This window comes from Struthio camelus, chromosome 7 (assembly GCF_040807025.1).
Source record: "Struthio camelus isolate bStrCam1 chromosome 7, bStrCam1.hap1, whole genome shotgun sequence".
Classification (NCBI taxonomy): Eukaryota; Metazoa; Chordata; class Aves; order Struthioniformes; family Struthionidae; genus Struthio; species Struthio camelus.
Genome location: NC_090948.1, coordinates 35,318,094 through 35,342,550, shown reverse-complemented (window position 1 = coordinate 35,342,550; position 24,457 = coordinate 35,318,094). Strand labels below are relative to the sequence as shown.

The 24,457-nt window shown below is 38.6% G+C and overlaps 1 protein-coding gene across 2 annotated transcripts in view; it reads right to left on the bottom strand.

Annotated features, from left to right (window-relative positions):
• The window catches only part of BICC1 (BicC family RNA binding protein 1), a 112,160-nt gene that overhangs the window by 65,437 nt on the left and 22,266 nt on the right, over positions 1–24,457 (bottom strand). For both annotated transcript variants that reach the window (XM_068950726.1, XM_068950727.1), the window contains exon 2: positions 12,238–12,284. In XM_068950726.1, the coding sequence (XP_068806827.1) occupies positions 12,238–12,284 (47 nt within the window). The remainder of the gene's footprint in view (positions 1–12,237; positions 12,285–24,457) is intronic.

Sequence of the window (24,457 nt, the reverse complement as noted above, 5' to 3'; positions counted from 1 at the left end):
AAACGTAACTGTTAAAAAAGCTAGTTTGTCCATTCATCAAATAAAAACCTTCTCCTTTTTGGTGGTGACAAATTAGCTTCCTCAGCTTAACCTCGTTTAACACAATGGAAAACATGTACCTTTTTAACATATATAGTACTTAAATAATGAATAACTGTGTGTGTTCAAAACCCTACGAATACCAACTTTAATTCTACTTTTAGGACAAGTATATGTTTAGGAATTCTAACATCTATTGTCATAAAACTAGGTTCTGTAGATGAAAAGACCTAAAAACCAATGAAATCCTATGTACACTGGTGGGTTTTGTTTTTTTTTAAAATCAGGGTACTGTTTTCAACATTTGAGTTCTTATCTTCAAAAGCTTTTCTTGGGTTTTCCCCTGTGCGTGTTAAAAACAGAGAAACACCTACATTTAGGCCAACATCATCAACAAAACCTCCTCATTTGAGAGCAGTGGTTAAACCATCGCTGCTTTAGCCCAAAGGGGTACAAATGGCAACCCACAGTACAATTCTATTTGGCCCCTAAAAATTTACGCACAATCTTGCAAGCCAGTGAGAAAGTCATTCTGGGACTATAGGATCAAAATAACACGAAACACAGAAAAAAATACTTTTGGACAAAGATAGACTTGGAAGAATTCAAGGGCTTAAATGGAAATAGGTATTTCCATTTTAAGCACTGCAGCCTCTCCAAGAGGCACACACGTGTCACTGGACCCATAGGAGGCTTGCTCCTTCTAGAGCAGCAGCTGGAGACCAGCTAGGTCATCTACAATGCCACTAGAGCCTTACACTTCAACATACGAAGTACTGCAGCAGTACCTTATTCTCTGACCATTCTCAAATGGTCAGAAAGCATGTAGCTGCTTCTTTGCTAAGTGGAATGTTTCAGAGACTGTGCTCCATTTCTTAGGAGACTTCATATCCCGTCAGAGGACATGCTGATAAAAGCTCAGTTTGAAATCCTGTCCCAAGTATCTTAGTGGGCAGGGGTGGCAAGTACCAGTATTCCAATAAAATTCTGGCTATGTTGTAAGCAAGGACCTAAGACTTCAGTTACAGTAAACTGAGATAATGCAGGTAGCCAACCTCTACTTTAGTTTGGCATCAAGAAGTAAGTTTCCAAACAAAACAAAACAAAAAAAAAACCCTTCTCCAAAAAGGGGAAACTACCTCCAAACCTCTCAAGGCTAGAGGTGAAGTTACTTCCTGCCAAAGATTGTAAAACGGGCTGGAGCAGGTGGGTTGCGTAAATTATACAAAAGAAAATTAAATTCAGTAACTACAGGTGATCATATCCATGATCCAATAAAATCATTGCTGTCTCCTAGGCAGCACGGCACACAGAGGTGGTTTGCGAGCAAGGGAGGGAACTGTGCAGGGATTCTTCTCAACGTCTTCACCCTTCCAAAGGGGGTCTGACGTCTTCTGGGGGAGCAGGAACAGCTCTTCCTTTACCTTCAGCAGTTTAATTAACAAAGCAAAAAAATGGATGGTGTAAGAAAAATGATGATATTCTTCTAGCTTAGTTTTGATTTATCCGAAATTGCCTCTTCATGTGGACAGAAGAAGAAAATCACCACAAAGTGTACAATCAAACAGGGCTCAAACTACCTTCAGAATACCTTTAGAGTCAACTCTAATACTAAGCTCTGCGTTTACATGTCTTACAAAAAGACTGTTTCCTAATACCAAATCATCTTCCAGCAAGACAAAAGGCATGTCCAAATAAGATGACATTTGCAAGCAGTATAAAGTTTAAGATGGAAAGAAGTCTGAGGTAATGCTAACCTAACAAGTCGGGGGTGGGGGGGGAAGGGGAAAAACTACTCTGAGTCAGAAAAAACAAAAAATACTGAAATAAGAAGATAAAATATAGATGGTCGAGCTTCTGCACTAGCCAAAAAAAATGTTTGCAAGGATCAGGTTCTAACTCAAGAACATATTGAAGAGGAACTGAAAACACAAGATAGACTCTGCTCATCTGTATTACGCGCGCACATCTCAGACTGACAAGTGTAAGGACACCTCTAGGGAGTTACTGCTGACAACGTTACCATCTTGAACCTCAGAGACAAATGCATCTGCAACTTCAAGATGGTTCCTAGTCTCCATTTTAACATAGCATCACTAAATATCCTTTTCTCCACAGGAAAGAAAAAAAATCCAACTACAAAGCTCACAGAGCCAGAAGCAAACCTCAACATGTACTACTAAGAAACAAGTGCCTCCCAGTGTAAACATGCATAGTTAAAATTCCTGAAGAGGCGAAAACTCCAAGCGTGAGAGTAGGAAACGGACTGGGGAAGACAGAAGGGACTGTCAACAATACTACATACGTAAAGGTCATGATAATAGAAGCAAGTAGGTTTGTTTGGTAATCCCATTTTGAACTTGACTCTCCACCAGGTTAAAACACGGTAATTACTGTTCTTTATGGATTACCATAGCTTGCTGCGTTTATGGAGAACACACACTCAAGATAAACGTTTCATAAATGACTGCTGAAAGGAGGGTGGGCTGACTGTTCTGTTTGACTGTTACTACAGCCATATCCATTTTTACTTTCTCCGTTTTCTGGGAACCATTTTTCCCCTGAACCTCAAAAAAAAAGTTATATCAATTTTACAGGAGAGTAAGACACAAAGGTGAGAACTGCTGTGCAAAACAGCAGTGCCAAAAATGAAGTCCAGAAGTAGCAATAGTAAAACAAAAATCAGTAATATGTAACAGCCTTTCAAAACTTTACAGATACACTTTTCTAAAAACAATTTTGATAGCATGATAGCTTTACTGTTATAAAAATCACTGTTGTAAAAAGCTTCTGCTTTCAGAGAAGTTCTATTAGTTTAGAGCAGCGCAGGTCCCTTGGTACAGACGCATTAATACCAGTATAAACAGGTTTACTGCTATAGTTTATTCTAAACATGCAGAACAGTTTGCATAAAATCAGAAGAATGCTTTTTGCATAAGCAGGACAGCACCTGAGCTAAAGAGTCACAGCAGACAAGCAAAAGACTAAATGAGTGATGCTTATTCTTCTAATGCGGAGATGGTAAAGTAGCAGTATCTGAAGCAAAATGACTAATTCCTGCAAAAGAGTTTTGGCAGCAAGAACAGAGAGCAATGGGCGTAGCTGTTACCAGAAGGAGTATTTTCTTTAATGGGTGGGTGGGGGGAAAAAAAAAAAAACAGGCATGGGAATGGAGAACAAGATACAAAAAGAATTGTGTAAAGTTACCCAGGAAAAAACAGTGTGACCTCAGCCTCTAACATTGGTTATGCCAGAGCACGTTTGAGATGCCAGACCCAGAACACATCAGTGGCAGGGCATCAAGGACTACCACGTTTGGAAAGGAAATATGGAGATATAAGAAGCTCAAGAAAGGAGATGACAAAACTTAACCCAAACCTCAGTGCAAACATATAGTTCTTCTGCAAGTCTGGCCCACATTTTGGGTATAGTAAGAAATTCCTATGCCAACAACTCCACCTCTCCCATTTAAAGTAAGGCTCTATTTTTCCTAATATTTCACGAGAAAATTCTTTTAAAGACACGTTTGCACAAATTTTGCAAGGAAGGTTTTTACAGTGAACTGAATTCATTACAAAGCACGGCTAATAATTTTACTGTAATAATTCTATGCACATTAGCAAAACACAAATTGCACAAACTCATTCTAAATAAAAACTGAAACAAAGACAAGAAAATAGTATTTTAGCTTTCCATATACCACATCGGTAGAGCCCCCAAAGGGAGACAGATAGTCTGCAACTAATCAGAACAAAAGCACCCAGAGACTTTTTGTTTGGTTGGTGTTTTTGTTGTTTGGTTTTTTGTTTTTTAGCGCAACAGACTCTTGGCTATAAAAAAAATTGCTAGTTTGGTCTACACATGAACTTCAAAACTAAGAAGTCACTGTTTACATTAAAACTGTCTCTAGAAGAAAGCAGTAAAATTATCTGACTCCACAGTATCAATGCTGCCTTTCTGCAGGTAAAGGCGAAGGAACGTTTCTGAACACCAGTAGTACTATAGAGTTTGTGCTCCTGTGTAGAAAGAGTATGTCCTGGTGACACAGTGAGAACTGAAACTCTAAAACTTATGAACCATTTCTAAGTTCCTTCTTATTTTAGATCACCTAGACTAATTATGTTTAAAGATAAACAAAATATGCAGTAAAACCATATACAGGTGAGGAAAGAGACTGAGGTCCAATTATGTAAGTCTCTGTATAGGAAGGAACAATACAAAAAACGTGGTATCCCTCAGGTGAATGCCTATATCTCTTGGGGGGGGGGGGGGCAGAACAGGAAGAGATCTTATTTTCTCTTTTATTTTCTGACTGTCAGAAACCTAAAAACATTTTTACAAAGTATCTGTACATAACAGCTTGGCTAGGCCTTATCCTATAACCTGACCTGTCTATGAAAAAGGTAATACTGAAAGATTTTATAGGATGTCCTATATGGATAAGGTTCAGTATTGGTAAAAACCGATTTCTTTCGTGCTTTGATTGGAAGCCATTCAGTGTTTCAGTACTGCAGGAATCTGATCTTTACATAGGTCAAGGAGTATATTTTTGTTAAATTGATCGATTTTTAATTTTAGATTAAGCTTCAATAAATGCCAAGGTAACTTCACCAAAAACCAAAAAGTTTCAAAAGTTTCTAACTAATCTAGATTGAGGTACAGAAATGTGACATAAAAAAAACCTCCCAACCACCACCACTTCTGTTTCCAAAAATACATATTTCTACATAGTTTCATGTCCAACTAAGCAAAATACCAAAAAAACATGCTTTCTTTTCATTTCATGACCAATAATTTTGTGGTCTAAATGTACGGACTTTGAGACTTCCATAAAGAGGCAAGCATGTTGCTGTAAAAGACTATATCCTATTCCAAAATATTGATCAAGAAGCTTAACATCTTCTCTAACTACGTATCCATACTTATTTCTAGAACAGTTACATTACCAAGAATTAAAGCAAGCATGTGCAGGACAAAGATGTACTGAAATTAAAATCAGATGACAAGATTAATGCTACAGGTAACGTATTCAGCTAGCTTTGGTTAGTGGCTGTCAACTGACAATACTTCAAAGAGCCAATTAATATATCATAAGCAAGGGCAATAAAGGCAGCAGTGTAAACAAAATCAATTTTAGAACTCAAACTTCTAGAATTTAAATAAAAGCTCTAGCTCTACATCAGGAAAAACAGAACTGGGGAAAGTTACCTACATGGGTATGGCTTTGGAATTTATGTCATTCCCTCTCCAGCAGGATATTTAAAGGTAAAGAGTGCAAGAGTAAATGTACGAACACATTTTTTTGTTTTGCTTGGCTTTGTTTTAAATCAACTTTCACTTCACCTGGTATACACCGGGGAAGAATATTCTTAAAACAGAGGTCCTCTTCAAGCATGTAAGTATTGCACTATTGTTGCTGCATCTAAAAGCTACACTAAGTGAATCTTTTGCAACAATGAAAGTCCCAACTTTGTACCTAGTTTATAAATATAGCAAATGAAATTAAGAGGGAGAAGACTATCGATCAAATGTCTCTTCCTTTAAAGAAACATTAAAGCCCTTCCTTTGCTTGACTTTAATGTTTTGCTAGCCCTGAATGGAAGTATTAATAAATCAGTGCTTGCAGGTAATGTTTTTATTGTAAATAAATGACTGAAGGTATGATTCAAACGTAAAAGGATTCTCTAAGAGCATGCAAAAATGGTGATTTATAAATGTACCTCTGTACTAATGAATTCTAGGCAAGTAATAAAAAGAGAAAGTTCATCTGAGAAAGAAGCTACTTGACACTGAAGCCCCTACCAACACATTGTTAGAAACTGATACCTAGCCAACTCTTCACTCTAAGCAGAATAAGCAAAACAGGCAGTCTCCTGAATGAGGAATCCAATGCATGCTCCCTAGTGTACGTTATTTGTAACATTCCCGTACTCAGTTCCTCTTTCTCCATTTTATTTCAGAGGGAGAGGGAAGAGTATAAGCTCAGAGGACTGATCTCTCTCCTATTTTAATAGAGCATTTTGCTTTCAGAATCAAAAGGATTAACCACCATGACAGACTGCTGTGGCAAATTATTCCTTCTCTTACTGCTACTGTAGGATGCAAGAAGATCTTGCAGATAATATTAAGTATAGCAGTGAGGTAGCATAAAATGAGACCTGAGCATCAAGTAAAACGATACGTTTCATTTCGAATTCAGTCTGAGCTCTAAGCAGTGAAGTAGAGAATCACTCACTCAAAGGGAGTGAAATCCCCATTGTTTCTGGCCAAAGGAATTATTCCCAGCAGCCACAGCTGAGACTCCCCCTTCTAGGTCTTCCACATGTGGTGGGCACTCCAAGGAACAAGTCTATCCGAGAGCTTTGACTGCTCTCATGCCATAGATAAACTCTCAAGATGGTCTCCATTATATCAGAAACCATACATAATATTTTAAAGATGATTTAAAGAGATCCTTGTAATTAATGCATTCTCATAGTGATTGCTATACAAGAGATAAGCGCAGTTCTCTGCAAGAGTGGAGTCTTCTCACCACTTAGCTGTGACTGAATTAAGTAAAACGTTAAGTAAGCATTCTCAATTTACCTTTTTAGAGGCATCAATCCAATCTAAATAGTCTCCTTCCATTGGGTGCAATTTTGCTAGAAGCGAGACAAGAGTCTCGATCTCATGATTTCTTGACAACGTTGACTACCACCAAAGTTCTTTCCTCTCTAACCCGTATCAGCATCTCTAAGCACTTGCCTTCTCTTTCCAGGAAGAGGAAGTCAAACGTAAATTAAAAGCTCATGCTGACTTTTCCCATCACAGACTAGCACAGTTGGGTGTTTCAAACAAATTCTGGAAATGTACAGGCCCTTGTCACATACTGTGAACATAACTACATCAAGAGTTTATTTTCATGCCAATGCAGATACTGATTTCTACCTAGGAAAATAGAAGGTGTGGAACTAGTTTCTGCAGTTCACAAACTGCTCCTGGGGCTGAATTTGATACAAAACCCATGACAAAGTATCAATAAGCATGAACCTACCATGTCCATCCAGCAAAACAAATAGCACTAAAAGTCAATAGCTGAGCTGCTGCCACCAGAAAGGAGAACATAGCCTTAGGGAAACTACAATTACAGCCATGCCGTTTCAGACGAGTCATGGATGAAGACACATGGAAAGCCCTTCCAAAGTTACTACTGAGCATGGATTATAATCAGTCTGAGACATCTTAATCTCAGGTCAATGATTAATATTGATGCCTAAAGTGCACTGAGCCATTCAGATTACCTACATGTTTCATGTTTAGAGATTAGAAAGGAAGAAAGACCAACTTTCAGCCTGATCTACTGTGGACAGAATAGCATACCTTATTTGGTTAAGTCTGGATTTGTATCAACATATACAATGCATACAAAGGTGTTCATGTGTATAAAAATGCTATATCGATATAACTCACATGTTTTTTCCCAAGTTACAAGGTCAGCCAAACAAGTATTTTGAAAAATGTTACATGTGAGTGAAAATACAAGATGCTGCACAACAAGCTCTTTTACTGTCTTAGAAAACAGGGCTTCGTTCTCACCTTTGCTGCTGACCCTCATAAACAAATAGAAGGTAATACACATTCATTAGGAACTACTATGTATGGAGGAAGAACTTTACAGAAAGGCAAAAGATATAGTGAGATATATATCTATTGTTTACATATTCAAACAACTGCAAATACAGTTTTTTTCCTCCATATCTTACTGCTACTGTTCTTCCAACCTCTATGTTGGAAAACCAGTCAGCTTTAACAGATGGTTTCACCAACGACTGCTTCCAAAAAGGCATCAATAGCTTTTAAAGCACTACTAATACAATGAAATAAGAAGCTACTGATAAAAGTTTATGTTACATGCAACATCATGAAGAAAAAAAAAAAAGAGAGAGAGAGAGAAAAAAGCAGCCTGATCCTCCTATACATGCCTAAGACTATTACAATTAACAGATGAGATTTAGGTGCATACATTTAAAATTTTTCATTTGCATCCTCACACACCCAATACTTCCAGGCATGATTATATTTCCTTTACGGAATAACAGAGCACACAGTGAAGACAGAAGCATAAGCATTTAAGCACATACTTTACCTAAATCCAGTGATAGCTTGAAAAACCTAAATATGTGCAACTGTGTAAAAAAACCACTAGTTACTACAAATACCATTTCTCTTTGTTTAAAAAATTTTAAACATTTAAACACCATAAATCCCATAACCATAAGAATACAGTTGTCTGGTACTATGTTGTGGCATTCCACAAAGCCAAATTCTCCAAACTGAAACTCTTGAAAGCCAAGAAGTGAGGAGCTCATTCAGAAATACTCCAAAACACATGTGGCTATCACACATACATGCTGACGTATGGTGAAACAAACAGCTTACATCTGACCTAGAGGCAAGCACTTGGAAAGAACACTACCTTTTGCACATGCAGTCCCACCTATTCCCCACCCAACTATTGACATTCCCACGGTTAAGGTAAGGAGTTTCAAAAGGGAAGGTTATCATTAGCACTAAGATCTCTGCGTTAAAAAAAAAAAAAAAAAAAAAAAAGAGAGAGCACGAGCGAGAGCTAAAAACAAACGGAAATGATGCATTCAATTCCCCTCTGTCCACACAACTAATCGTCATCTGTTTTGGATTATAAACTCTTCAGGACAGAGACCCACCACCTTCTTACATTTATATGAAAGTGCCATGCATATCTATAATGCGACATAAATTCTGTGCAACTTGGAACAATGCCTGGGCTTTGTCTGGGAAGGGCCTTGCTTGCCTATGAGGCGTGAGCCAGATGTTACAGGACTCAGTGGAAAGATTCCACCATCAGCTGAAAATGGGCTTTGGATCAAGAACAAGCAAGAATTTTGTATTATATATTACTTTGATGGAATAAATTAAGACAATAACATATACAGCAAGGTCCATAAGGATCTTTTGCATAAGCAGTATCTAACACAACAGCAAAGCAATCCATGCTGATTTAAGATTACCTGCCACTGAATGCAGATCAGTGATCTCTGGAGAGAACGCTATCGCATTATATACCTATTTCTTGTTAAAGCATTACCACGTTCCAATGGTCATGAAAAATCCATATTAGACTATGTTAGAGGGTTTTTTTTTTTGGGCGGGGGAGAGAGGAAGAGGTGGAAGCAGTACTAACAAAATATTAGAAGAAAGTATGTTCAAGTTCTCAGACTTTTTTTAAAGTGACATTATAGAAAAACAGGCAATGTCTATTTTCCATTTTCTTATATATAATTCAGGGGAAGAAGTGGCACACTTCACCACTTGATTCTTTCCCCCCAGGACAGTGAGGAAATGGTAGCTTAGTTTGCCCACTGTAGCCAAGAACTGACCGAAGAACAGTGGCTTACTCTGTAATACCACCAGCAATAGCAGAACATACACTTGTTTCTGCTAAAATGCTCCGTGAAATAACGCATTTTTTAAAACCGTTACTAACTCTCAAGAGTTTGAAGCTGATAGGAGCAGTTGACATCAACTGGTAATCTGCTTGATGATGACAACAGAAAACAGTAATCACATGTGTGCAGGCCAGGAAAAGGCTTCTTACCACCAGAAACCACTAACTTAAGAGAATTCATTCTTTAAAAGTATAATTGATTCCCTAAAGCACACCATGTGTAGTGTCACAACCTCAGCAGTCCCTGACTTGAAGCCCTGTTCACGAGCAAGTCCCATGCCGCCTGAGAGGGAGCTAATGACCTAAGTGCTGCCTCCCCTCGTCCCAGCACCCAGCAGCCGCTTACAAGGCCATCGGCAAGAAGTCAGCCCTGTCTCACTCCCTCCACAACTGGCCTCTTCTCTCCTCCTCTTCAGCTGGCTCTCCCAACATACAGAACTGCCTTCTTGAACCTCTGCTTCATTATTCCTATCATTTCAGTATTTATATGAAAACATCTTCCGTTCCACACCCCATTTCCACCCCACAGTAACTTCAGCACATATTTTGAGGGCAGAGCTTGGCAGAAAGTGTCACACATGCTGTGTTGCAAAACTTTTATGCAAGTTACACCCTCAGCTCTTCATGTCACTCCAAAATGATGTGCTTCCCCTCACCACTCCACACTCAAGCCAGTGCCAACACAGCCCTGAGAAAAGCTCATTCTAAAGGCTAATTTTAAAACCCATTTACTGTAGCTTCAAATTCATACTAACTTTCTGGAAGTATCCTGCCACCTTGGTTTGCAACGTGTTCATAAAGCTGCATATCTTCCTCCTCACTACACAACCTGAAACACATGAAAAGATTCCTCATTATACCTCCAGAAACTCTGCCCTTTTCAGCTAACACGAGAAAGGAAAGGTTAACCCTGATTAAAGGAAATTGCACAGACAGAGACGGTGAGTAAGCTATGAGCAACTGCCCAAAGATTTTTTTTTGAACAAAAGAGAACACTTGCAAAGAAGATAGCTTCCATCTGTTTTTATCAGCTGCAGTATTGTGCGTCTGTGCACAGAAACTGTAGCCATCTAAAAATAAGCTACCGAGTTGATTCGACAATAGAAAACATGCTAGCCAAAGTGAAGCAGCTTTAACCTACCACATCATCCAAATCATGCCTAGGTAGTAATTATGCAGCTATACGACATAACGTCATTATAGGCAGATGACACACACCTATTATCAGTATGGTAAAGTAGAGAACTCTTACAAAACATACTTAAATGTTTTAGCACACTTCATTTTCCATTAAACTCACCCTTCCTATTAAAGAGTTTTTCACTATAATACCAATTACTACATAATGGCTGTAAGGCACATTATATTTACAGTAAATATAATAACCAACCAACTACACATATCAAATATCCAACTACACATATCCACTCAGCCACGCAGATAGGAGCATTTTGTGGTTAGTTTCAAGACTTTTTATTCAGCTGTGAGAAAACACTGTGTTGTAAACTGTGCTCAAGCATGTATTACTACTACACCTTAACTTTGCAGTAGCAAATCTCATGCGTTTTGATAATCTTTCAAAGGAAGAAATATTGACACATTCTGCTCTACACACACTTAATATCGGAAAGTGAAACAAGCAGCACATTCTGAAAAGTAACTTTTCATCCTCAGTCAAGAACAGTCATAACTTGAAGATTATCCACTAAGATTATCCACCCTATAACAAAGTCCTTTCTAAAACAGACCTTTCGGCAGTATTCACTCCTCCTCATTAGCCTTGATCAAAGCATCTGACAAGCCTGTTCCTACCAGATACAGTATTTTTCTGCATCTAAAAATAAATTTTAGAAGTACCACTTCTATTATAGAATACAAACAAAACAAAACATGGACGATATGTCAAAACTGCTTGTTTAACAGATAACAGACCAAAAAACCTTCAAGGCATTTCAATAGACAGTGTGAAGACTGACAGCCTTCTCCATCATACAGGATGACAGAACAGTTCATCATTTTAATTTGCATAATGTTGGCAGATCTTCATTAACATAACTCCTAAATAACATTTTATACACTATTCCTGGAAAAATATGTTGCTTTGCAGAAGTAATTTCATAGTCATTACTCCTGACCATGCTTTGCTTTGCAGTTTAGTTCCTGCAGGACTTTTTTCCAGCCTTTCCGTGACTCTGTAGCTGTCTAACCACAAACTTTATTGAATCAGTGTGGATCATGTATTTCCTTTTTAAAAGGACTTCGCATTTCTTATCCAAATGTTTATGCTTTCAGTGATATCAGAGTACATTTCATGCCAATATTTTGACAAAAACAAACAAGAAATCCCCCCAAAGATGCACCGTATTAAACTTATAGCAGGATGCAGTGTTTATCCACAGACATGTAAAAAACGTTAAAACCACCTCACAACATCTTTCAGGTAAACTCTTCCATTGATCAAGATGATTTTTATAATACATGTTTTCAGATGTTTGAACAAAGAATAATTATTAAATTGTGTGTGAATGAGAGTACACTACACCAAAGAATACTTGGCATCACATTCTGTGCACAGTTGATGATTAGTAGATATGTTAAATGATAAATAAAAGTATCAATCAATATAGTGGAAACTGTCTCATGTTAAATTTCACTAGCTGATCTCATGAATGAACAACAGGCAATTTTTCCTCTAATCGATTGCTGTTATAGAATTAAACCATCTCTCTTACCTTCTGAAAAAAGTCTTCCCCACTTTTCCCTTTGCCCTCAGCAGCAGCTGTTAAAAAAAAAGGCAACATCTGGTTACGGAGTACATAAAAGAAAATTTACAAGTTTATATATAGAAATAATCAATGAGGCTATATAACTGAAATTATAACTCCAGGTATCATGTTTTCTCATGTAGTAAACATCTTGAGCTCTGAAAAATTGGCTAATATTTAGAAGTCTTTTGCAGTCATTTTCTAAAGTTTCAGTCCAAGTAGATGCCTATGTTTGCCTAGTAGGGCTACGATGCGAAGAAATCATTACTTTGCCATGTAATTGTACCAATAGGATGCTTAGAAGAGCGCTAAAAGGGTGCAGGATTTGCTATATCAAGATAAAAAATTAGAGGGGGAAAAAAAAATAACTTACACCATTATGTTTAGCCAGAATCATGCTAAAGCTTTTTCCTCAATCCTACTATTTTTTATACCAAGGTTAAATATAAAACCTTGCTGCAATACTCACTATTTAGTTCACTGCGATTGAGAAAGCACCACAAAATCTAAGTACATATTAGTACTGTTAAATATTTCTTTTTCATTTGCTTATTATTTAGTGAGTTTCTGCAGTAGGCACTTTCAGTCAGCCAGTGAAAAGCTACTACATTCGATTCATCTGAAGAACCAAAAGCAACCCTGGGTATTGCTGCTAGCTGCAGTGCCATCAGACAAACCAGATGTACGGTCACATTGCTGAACAATGAAGAATTGCACTCCATAAATAATAAATTCAAGTAAAGAGTGGCACTGGACGTGGCTTCCAGCACGGCTAGACAGCTCTGGATAAGTAAGAGCTGGCCATGCGGGAAAGGACTAAAACATCCTGACCCCTCAACCTAGCAAATCAAAGGCCAAAAGGTGAAAATCATGAGGTTTGTGAATCGAAACACTGCATCCGAAAGACTATCGAGGAGAAGGGGCATCATCAGATGTGCGTGTGCCAGCGCCCAGGAGTACCCCCGTGTGCTGGGGCTGTCCTGATCACTCAGTGGGGACATCTGAATTTAACATAAAAGGCATGGCTGACATTAGGAAGAGCAAGTATTAACTAATCAAAATATATGTAGGCTGGAAAAAAAGCGTACAACCTTGAGAGCACTTTTCAGTCAGAGTACAGGAAAAATCAACAAGGGGAACAAACACTAACTCATTTTGGAACAGGGCTTGCAAGCTTCCGAAAAGAGACCACATAAATCACTGATGTCAAGAGCAGGACCTCTGCTAGGGCCTGGATTCTCTCCTCTGTGTATTTAAATCTCTGACTGTATATTTAGTTAATCTAAATGATCACACTTGAAACATACAACTGTTTGCTTATGTCGTAGCTTACGTGTGTTGCAACTGGAGACCTAGTAACCAATTCCAGAACCAAAGCTAATCACGAAGAGGATAATTTCCTTTTCCCAGAAAGGGCAGCCTCCATATGGAGCTCCAAGGGCAGAAGAAGTTTCCTGAACTGTGTCAGGCTGCTGAAGCAAGAAACTCCTTGTCATTGTGATTTTTCTGTTTGTATTTCTCAAGTAGAAAATAGACCTTTAGTTTGCCCCATTATCACAACTTCAAAACTCCTCCTTTCCAGCTACTTAGTCCTCCCTTACTCTTCAGATCACACAAACAACTCCAAAGCCATACATTAACATTACTCAACTAATACAATCAGTCTAAGCGAATGACTGTAACTGAAGACACAAGCCATAAACGTGCCCTCCAAAGTCCTCTGCGTTCTGGCCACAGGTTCTAGGAGGAAATTAAAGTAAAAATAATAAAAGATAAAACAAAAAAAGAAAAAGCAAGACTATTCTTTCTACCCCAGAGGGAGCAATGCCACTACAATAAAGATGTAATTAAAGATGTGTGAAGTATAAGCTTCTCATAAAAGACCAACAGCAACACTTAAATACCATGGAGAAACTGTACACATCAGAGCTTTACTTAATACAATTCAGAAGTTCATGTTATTTAACTTGAATGTAGCTAAAACGAAGGCGCTGAATGAAGCCTACCAAGCAACTGTCTTGCTGTAGGAGCAATTCCAGACTCCACTAGCCATCAAGTTTAAGAGTAAAACACTGTCCTCACCCTCAAAACCTGCAAGTGCCTATAACAGAACAGTGAACCAGGTTTCATCAGAACAAGCACGTCCAGAAGCAGAGAAAATAACTGTAAAAGATTTATGAAGTTTTTCAGATTTACAAGATACAGATACTAGCAAAAAAAGACAACTGAACACTATTTTTCCCCCATAGCAGCCTCTTCATTGATACACATTCTTACAATTTTTCCATTAGCTTAGGAATAGCTATGAAGTGCATTAGGGAAACGAGGGGTAACGTACCGTATTTAAAGTGAAACATATGACCAACATGCTTTTAATCAGAAAGTACAGAAGATAAACTACAGAAAGGAATATAATAGATTGAAAGCTGAAGCTGTAGTTTTAAGAATGGACAGATTCTGTTCCGACTACAAATATACGATTTCTAAACCGAAAACAAATGAGAGAGAGATGAGACAGTAGCAGACGTGCTCTGCAGGGTATTTAAACAGAATGCTGACAGAGCAAATTCCAGGATTTTTATTGTAGTTTTATTTTTAATCTGAATCATTCTGGTGACCTGATTTATGTCCTGGCCCCATGAAACACTGTACACACGCATACACATACAAAATGGAAACCTTTTTCAGCGCTCATTACAAAGGGCTGCAATTCAATAAATCATTGAGGTTTACTTCAATCAAATAAACTGAGATAAAAGCAAGTGTTAATTTGCGTCTACAGCTTAGGAAAACACACCATCCCTGTTTGTTAGGTCCCAGGAGCCTAAGCTCAACTTCTTTCTGAACAAGCCTTGAGAGTATTAACCCTGCCTCTCAAAATAAACCTCATTTCTGAAATGTTGTATTGAAAAGCTTTAAGAACTTACATCTGAGGGACATACCCTGGCAGATTATTTTAGTAATCCTACTATTAAAATGATAATATGAAACCACCTTTTCTTCAAAGAGCAAGATCTGGAAGTTTCAAGTAAAGTTTTCAAACAACTAAGACAATAAGCCTTTGCGGGTGTGGGGTGGGGTGGTAAGGGAACAGAGAAAACTATTCTTCAATTCTCTCAGAGTAGACCTAGATGCCTTCCACAACAGCCTAGAACACACTCTGTAATCCATTTGATTATGAATCTTGAAATAAAGTTTCATACTGTAATACACACAGTTTTGCTTTTTCTGACTTAGTAAGCCAAAGTCATACTATCAAAACACTATGCTAGGAACAATATAAAAAGTTAAGTGAACATCTAACACTTTTTAAGTTAACAACAGTCCTGATCTAGGAAATAGTATATACACAAGTCCAGTTCAGTTGTTTAATGGCTTGCTAAATTCCACTACAAATAACGACTGGGAGAAGAAAAACAAACCAACCCCCTACTTTTAGAGTTTGCTTCCCACCAACGCAGGTTGCTAAAACCACCATTATCCCCAGCTACAAAAAGAATGCTTTAAAAAGACGAACCGAACAAGTTACTAGCGGAAGACAGCCGCCTTACTTTACAAGGACACTTTCAGCCATGAAAAGAAAAAGCCTTTGCTGCTCATTTCCACCTTGGCCTTCCTTGGATGGCACAGCTTTTTGCATAGCCAGGTCAGGGACCAGAGTCAGCTTCAAACTCTCAGCAGAAAAAGCAGCTTTTATGAGACCAGCTACAGGTGTTTGTGCACCCAGGGCCTAGAGAAGGGGCCACCAGACAGGGCAATCCCTCTGAGTCTTCATCAGACCCACGCACTCCTCCATCATGGAGACCTGGCACCATGGATATGACCCAAGTAGGAAAACAACAGTAATTTAACTTTCTAACAGTGTATCACAGCAGAAATGCTACTAGTCAATGGAAACACTTCTTGAAGTCATTTCTATGTGTATAATGACAACTGATAGAGGCAAACAGCATTTCTGATGAGAAACAGGAAAGCATCAATGCTTTGACAGTATTTCCAGATGAGCTCTGGAAATTCAGGCCTGGTTACTAGCCATAGATGACCACTTCACCCACCTGTTAAAGGCCCCTGTCCCCAAAGCAGATTTGACGGAAGCCAGATCAAACCAAATAGTAATTAATACAATGCACTGACTGACAAACCTGTGTACCTCTGCCAACCTCTGCTACTCAGGAAACACCATCATCTTAGAAACAGGATTTACTCTACGATACCACTGGTAATCACTCAGTTGACCTTCACAAAAAGCAGGATTATTTTTTACACAAAATCCTAACATTGGTTTCAGAAATATGGAAAAAGTCTACCTAAATGTGCATAGTAAGCATTTTTTATTTTAAGCACTACTCTGTTTATTGTAATTTCTTCCATACTATGAAATATTTAATATCAGGTTTTTGCTTTTCAAGATATATTGGATTGCCAAGGTTCTCTCCAATACAAATATAAAACAGTTGAAACAGGTGTTAACCATTATGGTACCCATGAAGTATACACGTCTTGTCTACTTAATCACCAAATCATAAAAAGCCCAACTGTAATTTGTTGCAAGTTCACACAAAAAAGTGAACTTGAACTGTTACTTAATACGTTATTTTAATTATGACAACAATATAGGCCATATTTTACAGAAACTAAACCCAAGGTACACTAGGTACCTTTTAAATGAATTCTTGTAATTATCTGTTGATCTCAGATCAGCTTTGCACCTCATTTTCTAGGTTCTTGAAATTGTTATTGAAAACACAATGTAATATACATTTATGAACTTGCTTTAAGCTGACTAGCATCAACAAATTCTTCCTTCATCTACATTAAAAGACTACATTTATAGAAAATAATATGTTTGGCTCTTAATTAAGATTTCAGCTTCATGGAAATAAAAAAAAAATCATTCCTTGCATCAGAAAGAACTCTTCCACAGAGAAGATAATGTAACTAGATATTATTTGAATTTCAAGTCAACTTTATGGGATTTCAAGAAATTGTAGAATAACATACTTCAAGATAAATAATGAACTCTTTCACCTTTTCTATCCGCTGAATGAAAATGACTTCATTACACTTATGTTGAGATTGTCCTCATCTTAGATTTGATCTTTTCTGAAACTGCCACAAAAAGGTGCTAACTACACCATGATTTTTTTCCTGAAACAGACAGTTATGCAAAAGAAAAATAAAAACAGAGATTTTTTCAGAAGTTACCAAGCTGTTTATCATGTTAAAAGATGTTTTTCATTAAACAGGCCAGAAACTAACTGACAAAGGCTGTGTTTTTACATGCAGAGAAGTCAGACCATAACCCATACATACTTTAAAAGCTTGCTTATATCAAGCCAAGGTAAAGAATTCCACCTCCATAGGCCACAGAGTTGAGCTAAATTACTTAAAATAAACCTTTAGGAAAAGAGATACAGTACACTTTTTTTTTTTTTTTTTTTTTAAACAAAGAGGCCTTAAGTTGCTTTTGCTGAAATTCAAACAAAACCAAACCTTACATTTTTCTTGCAATTACAAAGGTAGACTCACTCCTAGTTTGCAGCTTAGAGAATATTAACTTATATTGGGGACGGGGGACAACACTATGCTGAAATGAAAGGGACCAGATAAAAAAGAAAAAGGTAACAAGGGCTAAATAAACAAGAGATTTGCATAATAAACAACCTGAATGCTATTTTTCAGTTGGCTTTTTGGTAGTGTGCCAATTACATATTCTTCTCACGGGAAAGTGCCTTATATTTTCTGCAACTAGTTTTCAGTTTTGCTCAAGTTATAGACACTCCTCTACTAACACAAATAACATTGCTATCACGGGAAGACAGAACTTTGCTATTGTGGAAAGAAGAAGAAAGTAAAGATCTTCCCACACAGTAGTCTGCTCTAAGTGATAAAGGAAAAAAAAAATCATTAGTTGTATTAAACTAGATTTAATCAAGTAGCTCAAGATATACGCCATCAATCTCAGTATTTTATGGTATCAAGTAGCCTCATAAGCGTGACCAAGTTTTCCAGAGTCAATGAATGAAAGTATCAGGCTCTTCAGAAATCTTAGATTCATAAAGCTCCCTCTGATTTTTAAAGATGCTCAGCAGAGATAGATCAGAATAAAGTCACAAAGTTGGGGCGGGGGGAAGAGAAGGATAGAGGGGGTAAGGGAAGCAAAAACAGAACAACAAAACAAACTAGCAAAAGTATATTTGTCCATATACTACACTGACAAGTTTGTTGGGTCAGGAACTACATGTCTGCAATATTACATAAATTTCCTAATGGTTTACATACTCTGTGACAGACTCGAGCACTGAACAGGAATACCACCTTTCGTTAACAAGCTAAGGACAAGTTTTTTTTAGAAGAAAAAAAAATGAAGACGCTCATGATAAAACTTACAAAGTTTATATTGGAGCTTTCTTGCTCTGATAGAGCAGCCAAAGAAGAGTTTTAGTGTGTTCAGTAAATGACAGCAAATAGAGGGTTAAATAACGAGACTGTTCAATAATTAGACATTTTTGGGTGGGTTCCACTGTATATCCTGCTGTTAGAAGGAACTTGATACATAAACTACTAAATTATGCATAAAATGGCCAGATGTGCTGTAACTTCCGATAGCCGTAACTAATTCTGGAAAAAAACAGAACATCCTCACCCTGCTGTTGAAATGCAGGGTCTATGAGCACCCTAGAAATCCTGCGTCTCTGGCCTCCTTTCAAACTACCTGCTAGATGGATGAGGTTTTTTGAATAAAAGCCTACATCATCTGAACACACAGTTAAACAGACATGTAAGAAATCTATGTTCTTCACTCTCTTGAGTCCACGCTTACTCTCAGGGTCGCAAAGACTCTATACGCTTATTCAGTTTTCAGTTTATTTTTGAAGAACCTTTTCTCCTGCATACTATAATAAGACTGTTGGAAAATAATTAAAAGCATCCTATGACAAAAAATCAGAAAATTTCATTCATCATGATTTGCAATGAATAAAGAAAACAATGCACATGAAAAAAGGGAAACCTTAAAAGACACACATGATTGATTCCACTACTACTGCATACATTGCCAAGAAAGCAGAAACAAAAAAGAAACAGCCCATTCTGGAATCGGAAATGGACATGGTTGATATTTGAAGAACATATTTAGTATTATTACCAGGTATAGCACCTTAAAGAAGGCAAGGAAAAAGATAAAATACCCAAGGAAAAAAAAGAATTATTCAATTATCAGGTGAGAAAAATAATTTCAACTGTGGCTTTTTCTTTAAAAAGTTTGAGAAGGAAGAGAGTAAAGTATCATGAGTAGAGCTGTTTGTAATTACAGATGCAAGATTATCTTGTATAAGCATTAACTGAAAAGGAATAGATAGCTTTTCAGTATGGTGTGGTAAAGAGTGGCAAGATCTAGCAATAGAATAATCTTAGCTGAAAAGCCGACTTAAATATGGCTTTTGTTTAAGGCTGTTCCATACTACTGTAGAGAGCTAATGCTGAAATAAGAGAATACTTGCTGGCAAATAGCATTTGACCTGACATACCAAGGAGACAAGTGGAAGAATGCACACACTGCTTATGGGTGAGAAGTTAGATGAAAAAGCAGAGTAAGGTGCATCTTTTGATGCAGACCTGAAAGTGTCAAAAAAGGCATCTGCAGGGAGAAGTGCTTTCGTTTCCACTGTTGTGGGTCCCATGGCAGGGAAAGAAACAACCAGCCTTAGGCAATACTGAAAGCTAACACAGCACAAAAATTGAAAGAGATGACAACAAATTCATATATGCTCTGAAGACCAACAGGCTATAAATTTTGAACAAATATTCCTAGTGATTTGCCTATAGTTTCTTTAAAGACTCCATGGATTTGGTAGCTAATAACATCAGAAAAAAATAATTGAAACCAGTTACATTACAGGCTACCACCTCGTCACATTTTTTCTCCTTATGTCAATATTTTTAGAACTGCTCAACTCTAAGAGTACATCAAGAACCAATAACTTAATATGTAACAATTGTAAATTTTAGATATATCCCAATAGATTTTTCCGATTTTGTAACACACATTTATCTCTAGGGAAAATGCTGTCTGCCAATCTCCGCATAGAGAAAAGTTTGTTTGTTTATTTTCATAGCCAGTCACAGATGGAAAAAAAGGTTGTGAAGTTGGGGTTGCTTTGGGAACCTCACTTTCCTAGCTAGGAATCTCTCCCTCAAAGAGGCACGCACGGGACTAGCCACAGAACACTTCTTTATGTGATGTGGAGTGTAATAGACCAGTTGGCCAAAGATTTAGGATTTCAATGACAACAGTCAAGGGAATTTTTCACTTCCTGCCGGCTACTCTTAAGAATGAGGCTGGGAAAACTGACTAGCTGTCAGCACTGTATTACCTGATTAGAATTACTACATTAATTGCTTCAAATTGATACTCTTGCAGAAAAAAAACAAACACACACAAAACACCTGTCATCTCAATTACCTTGCTTCTCTTCCCTTACACATGGGAATAACAAAATTTTCCCTTAACAGCTTGATTACAATCGCTACATTAGAACTGCAATCGCAGATCAGGAAGAAACAAAGAGAAACATAGCACAAGAACTACTGCTAGTCTATCCCAGCAGTGCGCAAGTCAATTCTACTCAGTGCTTTAACATACTGGGTAAAACGTTCCTGAAGTGCACCCTCAGCAAGTTTGCTGATGATACTAAACTGGGGGGAGAGGCTAACACACCAGAAGACTGTGCTGCCATTCTGAGGGACCTGGACAGGCTGGAGAGGTGGGCGGAGAGGAACCTCCTGAAGTTCAACAAAGGCAAGTGCAAGGTCCTGCACCTAGGCAGGAATAATCCCATGCACCAGTACAGGCTGGGGACTGACCTGTTGGAAAGCAGCTCTGCCGAGAAGGACCTGGGAGTGCTGGTGGACAGCAAGTTAAACATGAGCCAGCAGTGTGCCCTTGTGGCCAAGGCGGCCAATGGGATCCTAGGGTGCATTAGGCAGAGTGTTGCCAGCAGGTCGAGGGAGGTGATCCTGCCCCTCTATTCAGCCCTGGGGAGGCCTCCCCTGGAGTACTGTGTCCAGTTCTGGGCTCCCCAGTCCAAGAGAGACATGGCACTCCTGGAGAGAGTCCAGCGGAGGGCTACCAAGATGATTAGAGGGCTGGAGCATCTCTCCTATGAAGAAAGACTGCAAGAGCTGGGCCTGTTCAGCCTGGAGAAGAGAAGACTGAGAGGGGATCTCATCAACGTGTACAAGTATCTGAAGGGGGAGTGTCAAGAGGATGAGGCCAGCCTCTTCTCCGTGGTGCCCAGCGACAGGACAAGAGGCAAAGGGCAGAAACTGAACCACAGGCAGTTCCATCTGAACCTGAGAAAAAACTTCTTCACTGTGAGGGTGACAGAGCATTGGAACAGGTTGCCCAGAGAGGTGGTGGAGTCTCCTTCGCTGGAGATATTCAAAAGCCGTCTGGATGTGATCCTGGGCAATATGCTCTAGGCGACCCTGCTTGAACAGGGAGGTTGGACGAGATGATCTCCAGAGGTCCCTTCCAACCTAAACGATTCTGTGAAGGCCTCCTGCATCGTCCCACAGAGGCATTTGATAGTTCTGACGTTGCCTACAGCAGACACGCCAGCTGAGGTTTCTAGAGGAGAAGTTGAAAATGTCACCTACTTCCATCCAAGCTTTCACCAACTTTTCCAGTTTACTGCTAACATTTCCAGAGCCTGTTCATGCTTTTCTAGTCTCACTGTCAAAACCTGGGTTGAAACCAAAGCCTCTTCCCCCTTGGAACAGTCAGTTGTTCAAACCTAAGCTGAAAATCAAAGGGTTAAAGAGCCTGTTTGAAAGCCACTGTATGCCCTGCACTTTTCTTCAAAAAACTTCTGAAGTATTGATGCTTGAACTATGATATTTGTCATTATGCAGGTTGATTCCTCTATCGGAGTGGTGGTTAGCATAAATTAACGTACTGGATCAGAGAGAGTAAAAGCTGCATTACAGCTAAATCATACTGAAGAGCTATGCGAGAATCTTTTATTTAGTGTGATTTCGGTTACTGTCTGAGATTAAACCAGTGGACATCCTTCTGGGAATGGCATAGGGCTTGCATGAAATGTCTTAGACAATAAAAACCGAACATACGTCTTCAAAAAAATCTAGACTTATTTTAGAACAAGCTGCCAGGTCATATGCAAAGAGATAAGAACTCAAAGGAAAGGGAGATTTCAAAATACAGTATCCCAGCTAGAGCACTGGGGGTCATAAAAGATGCTGTGTATTCTTCTGAAAGAAGAAAAACAGTTGGCCCATTACCGTTAAGTATTTATGTCCCAAGAAATACCACTTGTACCGAGATGTGAAAGGGAAAGATGAGGTGGTTCGGCTTTTGTCATTTTATTTGAAGAGCTGGTTAATTGCCTCTCTTCCTTCAGTGAGCCTCCCTTCAAATCAATCTTTCAGGAAATTTGGGACCCTGCAGTCAAAATTATAGACCGGCCAGAAAGAGTTTACAAGTTATATTAACTAATTCCAAATACTGTGTAGGCATAAAACTGAGCAAAACAGTCAAAGGCCAGACATGAAGTCAGGAGAAGGCAAAAATGCTCTCACACATGAAACACAGTCTAAATAATACGAACTCCCTTGACCCATGATCCAAAGAGGTAGTTTTTGAGGAGACAGCTGGAACAGGGCTGTAGGAAAACCTTACCAATGTCCCATAGGACATACTGCTGTTATACAATACTTCTTGTCACCGAAATGAAAAGCTATTTACCCAGGCAACCCATTTTTCCATTACTACGCACTTACTCGCCGACGCAAGGGAGGAGATCAAAACAATACCATTGGGCTGATCCATGCCAGCCATGCTTTCACTTTGCCTACCACAGTTGATATCCCCGATTCAGCTTTGACTGCCTTCTTGCTCTTTGTGAGCTAACAAGCACCTTCTCATGCTGAATTCAGCCAGCAGTTTTCTACCTAAGAAGATACTCAGTGAGAGGAAGAGAGAAAGCTGGAAGACGAGGACCCATCTTTTAGGCTCTAGAGTTTCTCCTCTCCCCTGAACACAGCCACTGCGAGCCTCTCAGAAGGGAAAGTACTAGCTGATTGAGCAGCCCCCATATTGTCACACAGCTAGAAAGGAGACATACAGTTGAGTCAAAACACTGTCAGAAGCAAGAGATGTAAAGCTTGGCATTTTCCCTAAATGCTCTGCAGAAGGGCAATCTTTGAGTCCCTGGATGCAGTGAGACGCAAGAAGCCCTTGGGGACTACACCTTGGGAGGCAAAATCTCTCCTGCTGCCAGAGACTGACGGATCTGATTCTGCCCCCAAGCTGGAGTATCCATTTAACTGAACTTGCTGTTTACAGGGGAAAGAAATAATTTCAAGAGTGCCCCAGGGGCTGACTGAGGATAACTGCCAAATACTCTGCTCTCAACAGATTGATGACTAGGGATATTCTTTCCATTTGTTTAGTGTTCAACTTTCTCTCAATGCAAAACCACTTTTCTTGTCAGGTACGTGTACAGATACTACATGATTCATTACATAGGAGAGAAGAATGTAGAAAGGCTGTAAAAAAATTAGAAACTAAACCTCTACAGATTTGGATAAAAACGTACACAATATTTTTCTGATGGCCTTGCTTATTATGAGTCATTCACAGATGTGGAGTTACAGGATAGAAGCCAAGATTAAGTCAAAGACAAAGCTTTATACAGGAAACCAGTTTAAGTCTATTTCAATGCAGGTTACATACTGAGCTATAAGGAAAAAAAAAAGTCTTCTCAAACAGTAATGAGACACTGTGCATATCTGGAACAATTACACCAAAAGAGATTTTGCAAATACATACAGACAAGGACAAAAACACTTGGAATTGAGAGGTCTCTTCCCTTTCTAAAAACCAACCAAACATGTACTCAGCAGCTTCCTGGAGGTAACTAGACTTTTCAGAGAATAAAAAATAGTTCCCTTTTTCTGCCTACACCATCCAAAATACCACTTTCTTTCTATTTCAGCCTCCCATACCATGACCAAAAAAAGTTCCAGAGATGCATCTCTTAGAGAGCTCTCAATTCCTGTTTCTGCATGTCTACAGTGTCCAAAATCTCATATTAAAAAAAAACAAAACAAAACAACAAAACACCCACCCACACTCACAAATGCAAACATTTAGGAAGCTTGATGT